Raw genomic sequence first — 20,112 nt, forward strand, 5'->3', positions numbered from 1 at the left:
GTGGGGGTCACCTCAAATCTATCGTTTACAAAACTACACCAAGAGAACCCGGAATGAATCGAGACAAAACGTTATAGATGAATGTTCAAAGATTACACCTGCAATCGTAAAAAAAAAGTTCTAAATCATTTCATGAGCTGCCTGACATGGGTTGTGCGAGTCTTTGGGTCTCTGTGAGTCTATGCGTCTCTGCGTTAGTTTGTGGATCTCTCTGTGCGAGTCTTTAGGTATGTGTGTGTAAGTATACGAGTCTCTGTGTGAGTCGATGGATCTCTGTGTGCGAGTCTATGGACTTCAATGCGAACTCATGCGAGCGCTGTCCACGGGTCCTCATTATCCTCTGAAGCCGGTAGCTGCGTTCACGACGTAGATATCGATTAGTAGTCGCTACTCGCTTCACATTCACACAGAAAAAAAGGAGTCGGGAAGACCACAAAAGTATACATAGTACCAAAAAAAGGAAAATGCATTTACTGGGAAGAACGATATTAATCAACATCTTAACGATGAAAGGCGTTAATGTCGACAATTTCCATTGTTAAATGTTGAACGCGACGAGGCTTGTACCGATGTTCAACTCTTGGCCAACCACGCTTCGTCACACAGCTGCCAGAGTCGTCCCACACGCGAATATTTCCCCGCGCGTCGCAGGCAAAGCGCCCGTAGCAACAAGTCCCTTGGGGTGGCGGTCCAACCCGTGACAAGGCGAGAGGTTGGCATGGGCCCTGGTACAAGGAATGAAATGAGCCCCCCCACCACCCTCTTTCAAATTGCCTCCTCTTTGTAGACTGGCATCTGTTGGGCCCCCACAACCACCACCAACCCATCCTGCGCAGTTGCACCGCCTGCGCACGCGACCGCCAAGGCCATGGACTCCTCAACCGGTTCGAGAGCCGCGTGAATTATTAAAAACGCAGAACTCGCCGCCGCTGGCATTTTGGCGAATTAAAACATGAGCCAGAGCCCAGTTCGTGTGCGAGGTCTTGTGACAGCCAATTGTTTATTTATTAATTTTAAAAATCTGCCACCCACATTCGAGGAAGGGCTGGAACGGTCGTGCCGCCCAGAACCACGTTGCCGAGTATCAATGTGCTGGCGACCACTTCCTACTCCCCGCCTCGTACTTAAGAGGAAGAACAAAGGGAGAACGTAGAGTCAAAGGTTACTTCATGCTTGACGCGATGATTGCGTCCCAACCGCAAAGTGGTGGGAGGGGGGGGGGCACGTACTGCGGGGGGCAGGGGGGGGGGTGCGGTCACACTCACAACCGTTTTATTTATTTTCCCACCGGCACACCTACACACGCAGGCAACTCCACGGTTGCGGCTGATTTTTTTTTCCGAGCCGAGCCAGAACCCAAGCCTTGGCACACTGGCCTCACAAGAAGATTTGTTTGTTTGTGTGTTCCCCCATGCCTTTCGGCGCGGTGTGGTCGGGCTCGCGTGTTTTTCTAATACATTTTTTTTAAAAAGAGAATATTGTTTCTGTTGCTCCCTTGTTAAAATAGCTGGGCAAATGGATCACCCCTGTGACAAATGTATACTCAACCTAAAACTACGGCGAGGGAAATCTGTGGTTAAGCATTGCCGAAGGTGGGACCACCCCCCTGTCTCCTCAACTTAAAAACTCTGAATTTTTGCTCGGTGAGGGGCCAAGCAGGGCCAGGGGGCAGGGTTAATTATTCGACAAGCGTAGCGTGTGACACGTTAGTGGCATCAGCTCGGGTTCCCGCAGTGGAAAAACAACCCCAGGGGGGGCCTCCTGAGCTAGGCCCGGGCACGGCTCGCAATTGTCCGGTGGAAAAGAATCAGAAGAGGGAACCGAGTGGGACTACAGTACGTGGTGCACCAGACGACACGCGCGAGAGAGAGAGAGAGCGATAAAATGTAATGCAACGGGATCGACAAAATAAACACCAAAAATAATGTTTTACAATCATCCTATGTAGAGCTGACACTTAGAGCTATCGTCAGAATGTTACAGATTATTATCATCAGGAATTTTACACCATGAAGTTGAGATGAGACATTTGCCTCGAGATTAATAATAATAAACAATAATAATACAATTACAATCAATCTTGTTGCTTAAGTAAATGAATTAAAAAATAAAACGTACGTTTAACCACTTTCTTTAATAGTTGCCGGCTTAAAATATTCTTATTGCAGCTAGAGTTAACTATGATTAAGAGAGTCCACCCCCTTTAACCGTACCGCTTGGAAGTTTGCCAGGGGCGGTGCAAAGAACGTCGGGAGAGGCGATGGAAAGAGGGCAGTAAAAGTGAGCCTTCGAGACAACCCCCAACACCTGGATTTCCAAAAAAACATCCGCCGGGTCGGCAGGCTTCCGAAAGGAAGAACAACGCGCACGGAATCTTTCCGGAACTCTTCGATGGTAAGACGTTTGAACGGTGTGCGTACGCGCACAGTGCCAAGCCGGGCCGGCGAAATTATTCCGCGGAAATCTTTTCCCTCCCCATCCCACCGCCCACCGCCCACCACCCATCGCCCACCGCCCGGACCCCGCGTACGAACACCGGGAGATTACCGACCGGCACGCCGTTGTCACGGCCAGCAGAGCGGACCGGCGACACGACGCGGTGAGGAGGGGCGAGCGGAGAGCGGCAGACGGAGGAGACACGACTGCGACGACGCGTCACGGGGCCCGGCCGTCCGCTCGTACCTCGAGTTGTCCGGCGAAAGCGTACCTTTGTTTGTCCGTGTTAATCACGATCGTGTACCTCAAGAGTTAAAACCACACACACACACACAACAACACACGCGCGCGCACACACACTGTATATCTCTCCCCCTTTTCCTTGCATAGCTGCACGACTGCCGCTCGTGACGTCGGTGACGTCGCCGTGACGACGCGGTGACGTCGCTGTGACGTCACCGTGACATCGCAGTGACGACGTCGTGCCTACAACGATGACGCGATAACGACATTGCGGTGACAACGTCGCGGTGACGCGAGCAGTGTTTTGCTCTCCCATGGCGGCCGGTTTGTGTACGAGCGGCGTCGCACCTCCGAACACCAGCGGCTGAGGTGAAGCAGTGGGGAGGGCGTGGTGAGTTAGGGAGGCGAGGTGAGGGAGGCGAGGTGAGTGAGGTGAGGTGAGGTAGGGTGGTGTGGCTAGTTAGGGAAGTTAGGGTGGCGAGGTAAGTTAGGAAGGTGTGCCGAGTAAAGCTACCAAATGTCCAGGTTTGCCCGGGTCAGTCCTGGTGCTACTGGTGTCCCCCCTACAACGTTGGGGAAAGTTGGGATTCAGTCGCCGGTTTTAACACTGGCCTCACGCGCGACCCACAATGCAGCAGGCTAAGGGGCGGGGCTACCTGAGGAGGGGGGGACGGGGCTGCTGGCAGAGGGAGGGGCCTGGCTCTCAGCCCACCGTGCGTCCTGGTTGAGCCTCCCAGACATTTGGTAGCTTTAAAGTTCGGGAGAGGTGGATTAGGGAGGTGTGAAGACAGCGACGCCGACTGGTTAATCAGGACCCCCGAACGAGGGAGGCCAAGGTAGCCAATAACGACTTGGGGAGAGGCAGGAAAGAGAGGAACACGGACAAACCGAACATCTAGTGACTTTGAACGAACACCAAGCAGTTATACGACGCGGATGGCATTTACAAGCGTAGAACGAAAGAAGGCACAAGCTTCCCCCCCCCACCTCCATTCCTCCCTGCGTCCACGCCGACGTACGATCCCTCCCCGACCAGAGCTGACGCTTTTCGGAAGGGTGCACGGGAATTGCCAGACGTCCGATTGTGACGGCCGACCAAACTCGCGTCGTTCGATTCTCTCGTCAAAAGCCCGGGTCGCTGGCTAGACCGCGGCCAGGGTAAGGTTCCTTAGGCTGAGGTCCGATTGCGAAGGCCAAGGTCTGTTCGCTGATGCTTAGAGGCTGAGGCCGAGTAGCCAACGGCTTTCTGAGGGACCAGCGGCCTCTCGCGTGAAACAGGGTAGGGGGGGGGCCCTCTTTGAATTGCAACTCCACGGCGTGCAGGTAAAGACACGGCGACGAATCTGGCTTCGTTACAGATTAAGGCGGCACGCCGACCGACTGGGAACACTGAGCAGCGATTGAAGCCAAATTTGACGCGGCGTAAAATAATGTTGCGGCGGATTGCGCATCCCCCTGCCGCAGGTTATTAACCTCGTGGCCTGACACGTCTCGAGAAGGACACCGCAGCGTCTCGAGAAGGGATGACGGCCGGCGGCGGGGGCTAGGAAGAAGGAATTGCAGGTAAAAGAGGGAACGGGCCAGAGAGGGCATCCACGCAGAGATGGGGGCGATGGAATCGGCTATGGTGCATCGTGTGACCGTGACAACGGTTTGAGGATACCTTCATCCAGCAGTGAATAGACGAGGTGAATTTTACGTGACCGGACAATGAGCGAGTTCTGTGCCTCTACAGCAGTACTCAGAACGCAGGGCCTGGGCCTAGAGACCAAGGCTGCTGGGGCCGTTCCCCTCAGGTGGGATACTAATGCGAGTGAGGTGTGAGTAAGGTGCGAGTGAGGTGAGAGTGAGGTGCGAGTGACGTGAAAGTGACGTGAAAGTCTGGTGAGTGAGGTGCGAGTGAGTGCTGCGTGAGCGCGGAGTGCGGGAGGCTCGAGCCTAGGCGTAGATCTCTTGCGGCGGCGCCTTCTGATATCCGGCCTGGTAGGACTTGTTCTGCTCCAGCGCGTAGCTGCCGGCGTCCTTCTTCTTGAGGCGGTGGACGAGCAGCACCACGAGCAGCACCGCCAGCAAGATGCCGACCGCGCCGCCGGCAATCACCGCTGTGGGGGGGGGGGGGGAGCAGGGGAAGGGAGGAGGTGAGACGCGTAAATGGACGTCCGCATTGGCGCACGCAAACACGGCTTGCAGGCAGATGCACAAGCGACACACGCACAAGCGACACACGAAGACAAAGGTCCCCCGCGTAGCCTTAAGAGACTGTTGAGGCAAGAGCTGTCAGCGAACTCCTATGAAGGTGCAAGCATGGCGCACGAATGGGAGGGGGGGGGGGGGTTGCCAACACCGTGCCCGGTCACGCCCGCGAACACACGCACGTGACAACGCAGACGCACACGCGCATCTGTGCACGCGAGTGCCACACGCACGCAGCCTTCGGAGCAATTCCACAATATATGAGGAAGGTGAAACCACCGCAAAAACGTCACGCAGAGACGATTGTAATACGATCCAACTACAAGGAGACTTGCAGCATAAACCTGCATTGCCGTGAGGAAGACACCACGAATGAAATCCGGCCAAATGCGTGGAAGGGTTTTGCCCTAAACCTGGACGTGAAAACAGCGCTGAAAAGAAAAATAGTGCACGCACTTACGCACGCACACAGGCACACACGCCTGTACGAACTTCCCTTTGCAGGTGACGTGACGGCACGCGACATTGTCCTGCGGAGGAGTCTCATCGTGCGGCTTGAAACACAACGTTAATCTTAGCACGCTGATTATTATTATTATTCCCACCGCTAATTGTCGACCATCTTAATTCGCATTCTCGACGCGTCGTACATTCCTGCACGAAGCACGCCGGCCCGGCGTTACGGGCGTCAGGGTCACGCGTGACCTGGTCTCCGGGGCTCGCCTTTGGGATTTTCCAATCGGGCTGGCCGAACGTCTTGTATCGAATCCTCGACGCCAAGTTGGAAAGCGTCGCAGACTCCACGCGGCTAAGCGAGATTTCTTTCCATTCCCTCTCTCTCCCCCTCTCCCCACGCACAGCACGCGAACAGCAGGGCGGGGGACGTCGGCCACTCACCCGCCAAGACCTCCGTCTTGTCGAAGAAGCCTTGGCCCTGGCTGTTGGACTTCTCGATGTTGCTGCTCAAGGACGGGGGCGGGGCGCTCGTCGCGATCTCCACCGCGTTGCGGCCGTACCCGAGGTTGTTGTCCAGGCGCACGCGCGACGGGGCCTACGCAACCATCGCACGAGACAAAGGTCCCCCGTGTAGCCTTCGCTGACGACCTTCGGGGCAGGCGATGGTTTCGCGAAGGCCGACGCAGCACGCCAAGGGGGGGTAAGGTGGCCAGCACCGTGCCCGGCCGCCTTTGTCTCCCCAGTGGCGATGTTTACAACTACACGCCGCACCGGGTACTCATTTGAGGCCGAGTCGACCTAGGGGCAGCGGTTCAGATAATCGTCACCGGTGTTGGCGGGAATCGAACTCGGGTCGCCGGGTTCGTAGCGCAGCGTGCGCTAACCGCTACACTACCGCTCCGACGGATTCACACACAGGCACAGTCCACCAATGAGCTCACGACACTACTGAAAAAAAACGCAGCAAGGCAGCTGGGTTTGTTTACGCACACACGCACACATGCCGCACAAACGTGCGGCGCGTTTGAACACTAACTTCAACAAACAGACGCGTTGTGTGCGTGCGTGTCGGTGCGTGCGTGTCGGTGCGTGCGTGTCGGTGCGTACCTCTGTCACTGGACGTTTGCTCACCACGGAAATGGAGCCTGCGGGTGACATGCGGCACACGTTACACGACACACGGTCTCACACGATAGTCCACGTCGCACAAAGGCAAAGATCCCCTGAATAGCCTTGATAGGCTGGTGGGGAAAGTGCTGTTAGCGAGTAGCAGCTATGAAGGCTGGCACGGCACACTAGGAGGTGGGTGGCCAGCACCACGCCCGTCTAACCTTGTCTCTCTAGAGGTGATGTTCACACACTACACCAGATACTCATTTGAGGCTGAGTCGACCTAGGGGAGGTGCAGGACCGGTACAGATAATCGTCTCTACCCCTATCCCTACCCCGTCTCTACCCCTATCCCTACCCCCGTCTCTACCCCCGTCTCTACCCCCGTCCCTACCCCCGTCCCTACCCCTATCCCTACCCCCGTCTCTACCCCTTCGTCTACCTCACACCCCAACCGCACCCTATCTCTACCCCCCCCCCCACCCCCCGTTTGTTCCTACCGTTGCGCTGCTCACCAGACGCGGAGCCCTCCGTGTCGTCGTCGTCGAAGGAGTTTTCGTCGTCCAAGAAGTTGCCGGAGCCCTCCTGCTGGGGTTCTAGAAAGACGTCATCTTCCGCCGGCAGCACCTGCGACGTACCGGGATACACACACGCGGACAGGGGGAGACGGACAGAGAGCCAGGGACATAGAAAAACGGTGGTCAGTGCAGGAAAATCGAATGGTTGTACTGTACGATGCACCCGCATCTATCCTTGCTGTCTTCACCACATGGCTGGGTGTGTGGATGGGTGGCTGGGGGGTGGGTGGCTTGGTGCCCGGGTCGCTGGGTGGCTGGGTAGCTTGCTGGGTGACTAGGTGGCTTGGTGGGTGACTGGCTGAGTGGCTAGGTAGGTGACTGGGTGGGTGACTGGGTGGGTGGCTGGGTGGCTCGGTGGGTGGGTGGCTGGCTGGGTGACTAGCTGGGTGGCTGGCTGAGTGGCTAGGTAGGTGACTGGGTGGGTGGCTGGGTGGGTGGCTGACTTGCTGGGTAGGTGGCTGGGTGGGTGGGTGACTGGGTGGGTGACTGGGTGGATGACTGGATGGGTGACTGGGTGGGTGGCTGACTTGCTAGTTTGGTGGCTGGGTGGGTGGCTGGGTGGGTGACTGGGTTCGTGGAGGAATTGAATCGCGGGAGAGGTTGGAGCAAATCGATCCACCCGGTGACTGAAAAAAACCCAACAACAACTGGGGGTTGCGAGAGCCTCGTGCGCAATTGGCTGGAGCAGCGGCACCAAGCGCTTGGCCTGGCGCTCAGCCTCGTTCGCGTTCCTGCGTCACCAAATGAACAAAATGTTTCACAACAAACACGACTCCGGGTGCGGGCCGCGGGGCTCCCATCGAGCCGCGAGCGATCGACAATCGAGCGCTCGTGGCGCGCGCTTTCCTCTTTCCGGGTTATTTATTCATTCATTCTTCTTCAACAACAACAACAACTAGGACAACGACAACAACAGAGAGAGAGAGAGACGCAAAAAAAAACTACTTTGCGCACGACGGAGAAATAAAAAAAACAATCGCAGCCATCGCCCAGCCGAGGCCGTGGGGGGGATCAGGAGGAACACGCTCCGAGGGGGGCCTGCTCGGCCACTAACAGACCCCCCCCCCCCACCGCCCCCCCACTTGCGCTGAGATCGGCATCCACTTCCCCGTGGGCCTTTGTCGGACTCGGGAGGTCGGCGGCGCAGCTCCTGCGGGAGTTTCAGGATTGGGCCGTGGGAATTACAAACCAAAAAAAAAACATGAGGCTCGTTGTAATTACTGGCGAAACGTTACGGTACTCGAATTGTACATGTTGTGGGTTTTACTCTCCAACACGCCGGTGAGCTCAACTAGTAACGAATTGGCACGTTCCGTTTACGTGACAAACCTTAATAATTGGCTGTGCCGGGTGGTGGCGGGTTTAACGACACTTATATATTTACGCGATCTAACCCCCCAAACGAAATCTCTATTCTCGATAATATTGGTCGCGAAAGCCTACTACTACATACATATACGAGTCCCCCAATGTCCACAGAGGTCAAGGGAAATGAGTGGGCAGAAGAGCCAAATCATAATTCCTCCACCGCTTGTTTTGCCCGGGAAAAGCCTCCCTGCCAAGTTGTCACGGTGGGCGGTGATGCCTGCTGGTGTGCGATCACGGTGAGTAATATGCGGCGAAATATTTTCAAGTTTGGCAAGTTTGGGCCGTGACTCTCGCAGAACGACATCACGGGGTCCCCAACGTGCGCCGTGAAGCAGAGGACGCGTTGCATCGCTGGGGTTAGCACGCTCGCAGCAATAACCGGGGCGGCCGCCAAGTTCCAACCTCTGCCGGACCTCCGATATTAGCACGGCTGGCTACGCACGGCGCGAAAACCCAACGCGACGAACGAGAAGCGCCACACGACCCACCACAGCGTGAGGGGTGGGAAGCACCAACGAGTTCACGAGGCCTTCCTTCACGGGGGCCGTCACGGCGGCCCCCACGGGAGGCCTCGCATCTCGCGGAGTCTGAGAACGCAGGGGCCCCAAGTGGCCTTTCCCGGGGTCCTTCCTGGACCGCCGAGCTACCCGGTTCCCACCGTCCGTGGAAACGTGCCGCCACTACTGGGGGGGCAATGGGATTTTAGTGACCTTTGTTTCATTATTTTTCCCCTTTTTTTCGGACAGAAGATTGAAGATCGGAAGGAAGGGCAAGGAGGAATTGGGGGGGGGGGCGACTGGGAAGAAGGGGGCCACAGAGTGGTCAGGACTGGCTCCTCACACGAGGCAGAGTCGCCCAGGCAACTGCTAACTTGATTTCCGCCCTAAATTGGTGCCAGATGTCTAACGAGCCTTCCCCGTGGCCCCCGTTAACCCCTTCCTGTCCGGCTGCTTGGGCCGGACAAAGTCCCCCCCCACGCCCCCCCCCCCGCCTACCCCTCAAAAAATAATAAGGGGCGCTCGCTGAGAACGTACGGTACACGTGGTGAGAACGTACGGTACACGAGGTGAGTACGCACTGTACACGTGGCGAGAATCTACGGTACACGTGGTGAGTACGCACGGTACACGTGGTGAGAATCTACGGTACACGCGGTGAGAACGCACGGTACACGCGGTGAGAACGCACGGTACACGTGGTGAATACGCACGGTACACGAGATGAGAACGCACGGTACACGAGGTCAGTACGCACGGTACACGCGGTGAGTGCGTACGGTACACGCGGTAAGAATCTACGGTACACACAATGGCAGCAAGGCACTCTTGAACTCTTGTCAACAGCGCAAACGAAAACACGTTTATGTGCTTTAGGAAACGTAAAGTTGGTGTCGTAAAGGACCTCGGGGCGGGACTGCCGGGGCGTTGCGAGCACGCTTCGACCGATCGCTCTCTCCGCTCGGAATGCCGTTACCGCAGTTCCGAAGCGGAGCGGTTTTTCCATTCAGGGCCCCCCACCCCCTCGCCCCCCACCCCCTCGCCCCCCACCGCCCGTTCCTGTGACATGAACACGCGTCGCAGTGCGAGCCCACGGCGGTCGCAGTGCGAGTCGTTGCCGTCCTCCGTCTCGCCACGGCGACGGATCCTCCCAGCGGCGCGGAGCGAAGACGACGCCGGGGTTCGTCTCGGCCGGGCAGCCCCGTCGCAATGACGACGACGGCAGCGAACACAGCCCGAGAGCGTGGGCAGTGGTGGCAGTCACAGGGCAGTGGAGCAGTTACACCGAGACCCAACAGAGTTACGCAGAGAGCCGCAGTGCTACGCAGAGATCTACACGGTGAGATGGAGATTCATCGGCCTGCATAGATATCTGCAGTTGTACAGAGGTTCACAGTGTTAAAGAAATATCCGCCATGTCACGTAGAGATTCCCAGGGTGATATAGATATCTGTACGGTTTAGATACTCTCAGCTGGGTAAGGCCCAATTGAGCTAAGCAGCTCTTTTACAGGGACATCCACAGCCCAGGGATTGTCGGCAGTGGCGGCAGTTACAGGACGTTGGGGTTAAATGGGGACCCGTAGAGTTACATCGAGAACCAGAGGGTTACAGAGGGACCCGTAGAGTTACAGAGCCACAGAGTTTTAAAGAGACTCGGACTACAGCCCGGGAAGTGTCGGCAGTGGCGGCAGTTACAGGACATGGCAGGGTGGAGGGAATGTGCAAACTAGCAGGAGCAAAGACAACGACAACTTATTTGCAACGAGACCCAGGCCAGAAGAACACGGCGGTTCGACCCTGAATACTTAGTGAGGATCTCCGTGGGCAGACCCCCCCCCCCTTACCAACAAAAACCTCCAGCAGAAAAAAAACCGAACGCCAGCCTTGGACGAGAGGGACGTGAAGAAAAATAAAAAACCGCGGTCGGTCACCGGTCGGACGGCGACCACAGCGAGCGGGGGGTGGGGGGGGGACGGACGCTCCGTCGTCAGTCGTCAGTGGCACAGCGGGGACGCATCGATCACAGACGGCGACGTCCAGCGAGCTGTCACCGCGGACAGCGCCCGCCACCGCCACCGCCACCGCCGCAACATCTCCATCAGTCTCAATTTTGTTTCGCCGGAGTCATTTAGAACGTGCTTGGCTATGTGGGTGGGTGTGTGTATTTATTAGGTGCTCGCTAACAGCACTTGCCCCTACAGTCTGTTAAGGCTATACGGGGGATCTTTGTATTTATTAGATCTCTGTATTTGTGTTCGTCTCTCCTCTTCTTAATTTCACGGCTCTGTCGACAAAAGCCAACGGAGAAGCAGTGGGGCCGGGCTTGCAAGGGGTCTTCGTTGCCAAAGCTGCCGCGTCCGGTGGAGACGACAGATCTGACGGAGTAATTTTACTTCGCTCAAATTAAGGGCGTCCGTTTGGCGCAGATGACGGTAACTATTTACCATTCACTTTTTTTTATTTACCACGTAAGGCCAACTGAGCTTTGTAGCTCTTTTTCAGAAGCCACAAATGATAGCTCAACCAAGTGGCTGGTTGTCATGTGGAAATGTACAGCAATCAAATACTCGAAATGCATGGAGGGAAAAACCGGAGGACCCGGAGAAAAATCCACGCAACCACGGGGAGAACGTGCAACCTCCAGATATACAGGCGCCAGAGTCGAGATCGAACCCACGACCTTCTGTACACCAGGCGAGGGAGTTAACATCTCCTAGCCACCGCGGAGGCCACTGACGGTCGCGTCTAAATTGACGTGACAACACGCGGCAGGTGGGGCCACCGCGCTCAGGGGCGAGCGTCTCCCACTCGGCGGACCCCACAGCAAACCCGCTGTGGTATGCGATCCTTCAACGCAGGAGGAGGAACAGCGACACGACACGAACTCTCTCTCTCTGCCGATGCCCTCTCGTCGTGGCTAGCAGCTGCAGACCTCGACATTGGCATCGAGCGCCAGAACCACACTGCCATCATACGCAAGAATAGAATAGTTTCGTTTTTGTTTTGCTTTGCTACAGATGATCGTAATTGACAGACGTGATCTCTCGCGATTTGCCGATGTGAACTCTCGTGATTGATTGACGTGAACTCTCGTGATGTTCGAGAAGGGATAGAGATTCACAGGGTTACATGGAGATCTGTAGTGGAGGCTCGTAGACTCACACTTTATTATTTCAGCTGGCGAGGCCCCCATTGAGTGAAGCGGCTCTGTTACGGGGATGGCCACGGACCGACAGCATCGGCAGTAGGGGCAGTTACAGGACCATTGCAGTTACACAGAGACCCATAGAGTTACATAGAGACCCACAGAGTTACATAGAGACCCACAGAGTTACACAGAGAGCCATAGAGTTACATAGAGAATCATAGAGTTACACAGAGTCCCACAGAGTTACACAGAGTCCCACAGAGTTACACAGAGACCCACAGAGACCAAGGGACCATGGCCCAAGAGCGTCGCCAGTGGCGGCAGTTTAAGAACAACAGACACAGACGAGATGGTACCGTACTTCTACGCCCCCCCCCCCCGCCATCACCAACCCGCACACGCTGGCAATCGTGGGGAAGTACGGCCAAGTGAGCACCCTCCCCCTGCACCGCCGCAGCCGGCAAGGATGGCGCGGAGCGGCCCCCCATCCAGCAGCGGATCGACAAGAGCGGGCCGGTTGCGTCGATGCGGGGACAGCCTGCGGTGAGGCTATGGTGTCGGCACGGTGGGGCAGTGCCGGGAGCATCCACCGCTGCACCGCCACGCTCACCCTGTGCCCACCCCACGTGTCGAGCGACGCGTGGACGTTACCACGGGGCCCGTCGACAGCTGATGCCTCGTGCGAAGGGGGGGTGGTGGGGGCCGCGGGGGGGTGGGGGCCGTGGGGGGAGGGGGGAAGTGGCCGCCCTCCTCCGTGATTCACCGAGGCCTCCACAATCGTTGGCCGGCCTGTCGCCTATTCACCGCGGGCTCGTTAGCATTAATCAGGGGACGAGGGCCGGGTGAAGGGGGGCGATGGTGGGGGGGGGAGAGGGGGGGTGCTGGGGGGCTGGGGGGAGCTGGGGGGTGGCGACATCAGTCGCCGAGGCGGCCGCGGGAGTTGGGAGCGGAATCCACGGCGGCCGCGCTCTCTCCCCCGCCGTTGTCCCGCGCGCGACTCCGTCCGTCCGTCCGTCACCGTCCGATCGCAGCGCTCTGCGCACGGCTAATTTATTCATGCGTTCATTCATTCGCGCTCGCCCATTCATTCGGTGTCGTTCCCCCACTTTTTCTTTCTCGGCTCTGGAATGCCAGCCGCCCCCCCTCCCCCCATCGTCCCTCATTCCCTGCCAGCTCCTTCTCACACCGCTCCACTTGAAGAAACGTGTCGACAAATCTTGTCCACCATTGCACCTTTTTCACTGGTGCTGTCTGTTGCTGGCCCCTGGGAGTCTTGGGTCTTTGGGCCCTGTGCTCAGCAATCACTCACGGATCCTCATTTCTATATTACTCTCATTAACTCATCTCCTTCGGTCATTTCCTTTTCAATAATTAATATTCTAGGAGTCATTCACTCTCAGCCTAATAAGCCTCATTCATATATACATTCATGCTCATAAAAGTTCCATCTAATCTTTTCTCAGCCATTACATCTCATTCATTCAAACCTCATTAATAATCCCTCCTGTTTCATTCATTCCAATTGTTTTAAATTAATTCAACCCCCCCCCCTACCCCTTCAATCGTTTAGGCACTTTGCTTATCAATCAGACTGCGTGTGCGTGAGCGCCAACAGCAGCGCACTTCACCCACCTGCTCACGTTGACCTCGTGGGCTTGGGACGATGGTTAGAGGAGGGAGCGTGCCCGAGAGGATGGCTGCTGCCGATACGGAGCAATTATAAGGTCGTTTTCATCGCACGCAAAGTTCTGTACACAAATGAACCAAGATACCACTTTGCTGATCTCAAGGAGTCTAAACCATCACACAAACTCTGGCCACCCTCACAGCAGCGGCTTTTGACTAGCCCTCGAACAAAGACGGTCACCGCATCGCGCGCTTTCGGATGCGCTTCTGCGGCCGTCTGGAACGCTCTTCCTTCCTATATTAGGAAGCCACTGGAGCTATGCACTTTTAAATCATCATCTAGGTTGACAAACTCATTTCTTCAGAACTACTTTCTGTGTTTAGTTTGTCCTTCCCACGCATCTCTGATCAGAGCGGTTGGCCACATATGGTGCGGAAGAAGTTCAACGTACGTACACATACACAAAACAAGGATCGTGTTCGGGATCTAGACGCGCGTTAAGAGACGTCGCGTCGACTGCCTCGGGCGGGGCGAGCCACGGCAGTCGTCGGAGGACACAAGCGCTGCACAGATGGGATCAACGAAATCGGGAAACGCGCTCGTGGTTCGCGAGACCATGAGATGACGGCTTGCGGATAAATCACGTATGGCTGGCGATCACAACGACGATGATGATGACGATGAACACGAAGACGACGGTATACGAGGTTCGGGTTTGCAGCGGTCGTGATGAGACCACCGCACCCCAACTGCCGGCGACACATTGGGAGCATCTGGGCCGCAACCCGGTCGGGCCTCTGCCGGCCGGGCGCTTTGTTTATTCCCGGCGTGCGCATGCGAGGGAGGGGTGGAGGGGGGTGGGGAGCCCTGTCCCACCGGCCGTGAGCGACGGTCGCCTCTCCCGTCGCCACAAAAGATATTTCGACCTCGGCGCTGCCAATGACGTCCGTGCCACCGTCACCGCTGCCGCCGCCGCGGCGTTATTCACAGCGCCGGTTTTTGTTCCGCCGCTCAAGTTGCCCGCGTGTCACCTGTCACCTGTCTTTCCCTTCCCTCGGGGGGAAAAATAAAAAAAATAAAAAAATGTTGGCCATGCCCGGTGTGGCGGAAGCGTCTAATCTCGGGCCCATCTCTACGCTGGTTGCCGTGGCGACCGGCCCGGCCACAAGGCGAAAACGTTTGGAAACGAAGGTGGCTGCCTCGTTTTGACACGTGGCACTTGGGGCGGAGGGGGGTGGAAGAATATTTGACTTGATAGTGGTGGCGCACGGGGTGACCGACAGCCGGAGCAGCCCACACTGCCAGACCGGCGCGGCGTGGTGGAGTTACGGTTACAAGTGAATCCCCACGACCCGCACAGGATGGCGCCCTCATCCAGCAGTGCATTGACACGAGGCATGCACACAGCTCTCCTCGGCTCCTCGTCGCAGCTCACGGCGCGCGGAGCGAAACGTCGGACGTCGGCGGGGTGGGAAGATCCATCAAGGAACATGACTGGTCCCAGAAGCCCCGGACGGGAGGGGTTCTGGCTCGCAGGAACGGTGGGCTGGTGGTCAACACCGACGATGGAGCGGCAGCCGGAAGGAGATGAGACAGATCAGGCGGCGCTGGCAAAGGGTTCATTTCAAACTCCACGCCAAACTATTTCCATGAACCACAGAGGCCCTCTGTGCCTTCCGGATCGAAAAATTTCCAGCGGAATTCTCCGGAACCTTCTTTCCGTTGTGCCTTTGCAAAAAAATAAAATCTGACCCGGACGTTTCTTTGAAATAGTAAAGCGTGGAGCCTTGCCCCAAGTAGGAGCTACGTAAGCTCGATGTTGCACCACCACCCTCGTCATCGTCATCGTTTATCAACGAATCGGGGGGGGGGTGGGCGGCCCAAACGACCTCACCACGGAGCGCAAGCGCCGTGGTGAGGTCGTGTGGGCAAACAGCGCCGATGACCCCGTGCCACCTGCTTGGGTGACCACCGCCTGGTCGAGTACGGCCACAGTCAGTCCGTCCACCCATTTGTCCGTCCACCCATTTGTCCGTCCGTCTGTCTATTCAGCTATTTTTTTCGTCCATCCATTTCTAGGAAAAAGAGCTTCATGTCTCATTGTATTTCTCCTGTATAAATAAAGATTCTGTATCAGATAAATCCGTTCGAGAGTCTATTTGTCCACGTGTCTGTCGGTCTATCTGTTCATCCGTTTGTCTTGACGGTACAATTGTCTGCCCATCCGCAAGTCCACCCATCCATAGATCCATTGGCCCATCCGCGCTCCCGTCCTCCTATTTATCCATTCATCTGTCCATCTATTTGTCGCTCCGTCCTTCCGTCTGTCTATCATCAAGTTTGTCGGTCCGACCGACAGTCCTCTCGTCGCCGGTGGTGACGGAGCAAGCGGAGTGCCCCCCCCCCCCAGCGTTGGCGTCGACCACGTGCCAACGCCGCCACCCGCCTTCCCCCCCCCCCCCCCCGAGAGGCCACTAATCTCGCGTGCGCCATCGCTCCCCACACCGACCTCAGCGGCAGAGCGCTTGCGGTCGAACGCGCGGCCACTTCCGATGCAGTTGGCGGAAAAACCTCTCGCGTCAGATCCAACGCGGGATCTTCATCGTCACCGCCATCAGCTGCGAGATTTTGTCTCCTTTGGCTGCTACTCTGTCGTTAGTCTTGGCTGCTGGGCATCGTCTCTTCTAGTGACGACGATGATGATGATGATGATACCGCTCGCTGGCAGCTCATCGTCGCCATCCGTGTTTTTGATCCGCGTGTTCCCTAACGCCCAACAGCACTCGTCATCTCGACGAGTGTACAGGACAGTTTATCGAAGGCGGACCGGGACAGCTAAGACGGCACGAAGAGGTGGCTGGCTGACGAGGGCAGCTCGGAGGAGCGGAATCAACGACTCCCACGCAGCGGCAGCTCCCGTTCCCCCCCCCCCCCCCCCATGAAGAAGCCTCCCAGCGTGCGGGGGGGGGGGCGAAACGTCGGGGCATCGTGCCGAAGGGAACGCCCGCGGCGCGAACCCGAAAACACCGGAGCCGCCGGGGGGGGGGGGGGGGCAACGCGGTTGGGAAACGCGTTACGTAAAAAAGAACATAACCACAAACACCCACAGAGAGCGAGAGAATGAGAGAGAGAGGGAGGGAGGGGGGCGAGAGAGACGCCCACGCAAATATTCCAACGCGTTGGGGTGGGCGGCGATCGCGCAGCCAATCGCCCAAACAAACGCCCTCGCTTCAGGACGTTCGCTCGATCAATTTCAGGATGTCGCGGGTAAATATTCTCGAGCTGTACATTCCGCACCCCCGCCCCCCGATCCACCCCCCCCCCCCCCCGCCTCAGGAGGCCACAGACAGGCCTCGGCGTGGGGCGGACAGAGGGGGGGGGGCAGCGGCGATGGGGAGTGGGGTGATGGGGGGAGGGGGCACGCACGAGGAGAGAAGGAAAATACACAGATGCCAGAGCGGCCCACCGGCCAAACGGACGGACGAGAGACAGGAAACTCCGGTCGGGGGTTTGGCCGCCGCTCGTTGTCCGCCACCGTGTTCGACGTTTCACGACATGTGCCGGGAGGAGCTGAAACGGCTCCCACCCCCCCCCCCTCCACCTCCTCGGCACGTGCGGCAGGAACGTCGGTGCGACGTCACGCGGTGCGAAACCTCGGACGTCGTGCCGTACGAACGCACCGGAGTACGCGTTGAGTAGCCAGGCCCGGTTATCGAAGGTGGACCGGGATCAAAGCGGTGACGTAGAGAGGTTAACAATACGATTCATAAATCCGTTTTTGAGTCAGGTCGTGCGAGTAAATGTGTGTCGTAAACCCTCCACCACCCGACGCGAGAGAAATGTGCCAAAGTAAGACTGCTTCGGCAGCACTGCCACCAATAAGTGTTGTCGGAGATGAATTCGCACATTTAACAACTTTATTAAATTCCTGCGTCGGGCGGAGGAGGGTTTACGACACGCATTTTACTCGCGCGATCATACTTTTAAAACATTAATTACGAAACATGATATTGGTCGCAAAAGCCTGCTACGTGTTACAGGTGGTTGATAATAATCATAACAACAATATAGTAATAATTTACACGCATAAGCCACCGTTGTACTGAGCTGAGAGCAGCTGGGATCACTTTTGTAAAAACGGGCGTGAAGAATAATAATGACTACTACTACTACATATGAGAGAGGGTTCAAAGGTTTTGCGAATGAAATTACAAAAAACGGAAGTCGCAGAAACATGGCAAAGGTGGCCCCAACTTTGGCGTGCGGTTGGAAATTCTGGACCAACTTTTGGCGCAACGTTCCACGTTTTACTGGGACTCTAACGTTTGGCTTATCCTGAAGCCTTCACGTACCCAGTCTACAATAAGCCCCAATAAATTGGCGTCAGAGTTTGCCGATGTATAACGCACGGCGATAATGAAACCTTCTCCCAGCTCGATATCTCTTCCGAAAGAGACGGACGCCACGGGCAGGGCCAGCCACTTCCCGAGGAAGCAAATCAAACGTTCGCGCTGGAAGCCCGTAGCTCCCCGGCGTGGAGACGGAGCTCGAGGCACGCGCAGCAAAACGTCGGACGCGGGGCGGTACGGCCCGAGAAGTCACGGGGGAGGGCGGGTGGAGGGCGCCCTCGTCATCGCCAGAGGTCGCAACCGGGTACCCGATACCCGTACCCTACCCGATACCCGGGTACGGGTACCCGTTTGCGACCCTGGTGCGGCCGGGTATGGGTACGGGTAATGAATCAAAACCCGTTTGCGACCTCTGGTCACCGCTTGCCGCCACGGAGCGGCCGGTACACCCCCGGTGGACGTGGCAGGAAGAGAGCAACGCCGATTAGATCCGAGCGGTGGGTGGGCAGGAATGTAATCGCACGGCGCTGATCAACGAAGCCAATCGGCTCCGTGCAGGTGACTGTGCCAACGCAGCGGTGGCAGCGGCGGCAGCGGCTGACCTTTGGGAAGGGCGGTTGGAATTTTTCTCGTAATAATAAAATATTAATTTGGTAAATCGGGTAAATTCTAAATATGCGGCGCTGTGTTTCACGGACGACGCAGCCTGCGGAAGTTTCACTTAGCGAGCAACAACATAATGAGCATTGATGGTTTCCTTAGAATAATTACCAGCGCTTTGTCGGTTTACACAATCGGGGGTGGACACGGGTGAGGGGTGGACACGGGGTTCATCGCGAGCATCATCGTCGCTCGCACCTTTGCCAAAGGTTGCACGTGACGTGCTCTCCCGCGCGCTCTCCCGCGCGCTCTTCCGCGCGCTCTCCCGCACGCTCTCCCGCGTTCTCAGTATGGCAATGAAATTCAAGGGGAGCCTAAATTAGCCGTGCTAAACCGCAGCCAGGCAGCAGTTCCAGAACACTTCCAGAGCACGCGGCAGGCGCCGATCGCGAGCGTTTGTTGCGAGCGATGGGTGGGGGAAGTTCGATAACTCTGCCCGCCACCACCATCATCGTCGTCGTCACCACCATCATCATCATAAGCCATGGTTAATCCACTGCTGGATGAAGGCTTCACCTAGGCCGTTGACAATGACGATGATTCCACGTCGAAGAAATTAATCGAAATTTGTTTTAAGTTCACCGATGTGAGCGAGCGCCCTCCTCCAACCGTGATGATCGGGTGTGGGGGAGGACAACTAAACGCAAAAAAATGGGTGGACAATTACATCCACTGTGAAGCCGACGCCGCACGTCTTCATGGTTATTACGATCGCGGTATTTACCGGGGCACACTGCCAGGTTCGAACCGCCAACCTCTGCACAGAGAGAGAGAGCAGGCGCGGTCGTTTCGCGATCGCTCCGCGACCGATACCACCGCCACGGCGCTCCAATAACGAGGGGTCAAAGGGCACCCTGCCCACAATGCCATTGGCCAGCCGTGGGAAAGCACCTCCCTCGCCTGCCCACCTCACGTAGTCAAATAGGGCCAATAAAAGTCTTCCGTGACTGTCCACGTCAAGGAAATACGGTTGATGCTAGAAAAGTAAGAAAGTGGAAGTGGGCCGGTGGCTGGGAGGTCAGAGCGCCGAGCCGGAGCTGTTGAGGTCCCGGGTTCAATGCCGGGTCTCAGCCGCCACCAATGCGCTCAGACCGGCTTTGTCGGCGTGGTCGAGTTGGTTGTCTCAGGCCAATCGCCGATTGCTTACGCAGAGACTGGCAGGCCGGCAGAGAAACCCGCAGACTCACGTGGAGAGTCCGCGGACTTACGTAGAGGGAGACACGCAAGACTCGGACAGACGGCCACGGAATGTGCACCCCACGTCGCGCAGCGACAAAATCACCACCTGAAGAATTGTTCAGGAGCTACACCGCACGATCCGTCAAAATCTCGGGCTCGGGGCGATGGAGGAGCGAGGGGGTAGGGGGGAAAGTCGCAACGTCCGCGAGTTTCCCCAAGGGATTCTTTGCGTCATGGAACGCCGCCGATGGCGAACGGGGAATCAG

General features: G+C 57.0%; 1 protein-coding gene across 2 annotated transcripts in view; it reads right to left on the reverse strand.

Moving 5' to 3' along the window:
- Positions 1-439: 439 nt before the first annotated feature.
- LOC133353204 (syndecan-2-B-like) overlaps positions 440-20,112 on the reverse strand; it is a 36,988-nt gene continuing 17,315 nt past the window's right edge. The window contains exons 2-5 of one of the 2 annotated variants that reach the window (XM_061569260.1): positions 6,954-7,065; positions 6,436-6,473; positions 5,770-5,923; positions 440-4,781 (exon numbers count right to left, since the gene is read on the reverse strand). In XM_061569260.1, the coding sequence (XP_061425244.1) occupies positions 4,618-4,781; positions 5,770-5,923; positions 6,436-6,473; positions 6,954-7,065 (468 nt within the window). In that variant the 3' untranslated portion in view covers positions 440-4,617. Of the gene's footprint in view, positions 4,782-5,769; positions 5,924-6,435; positions 6,474-6,938; positions 7,066-20,112 lie in introns of both variants that reach the window. The other variant, XM_061569259.1, reaches the window with a different exon arrangement.

The sequence above is a fragment of the Lethenteron reissneri genome, chromosome 43, assembly GCF_015708825.2.
Source record: "Lethenteron reissneri isolate LAM-NWPU_2019-01 chromosome 43, ASM1570882v1, whole genome shotgun sequence".
NCBI classification, from domain to species: Eukaryota; Metazoa; Chordata; class Hyperoartia; order Petromyzontiformes; family Petromyzontidae; genus Lethenteron; species Lethenteron reissneri.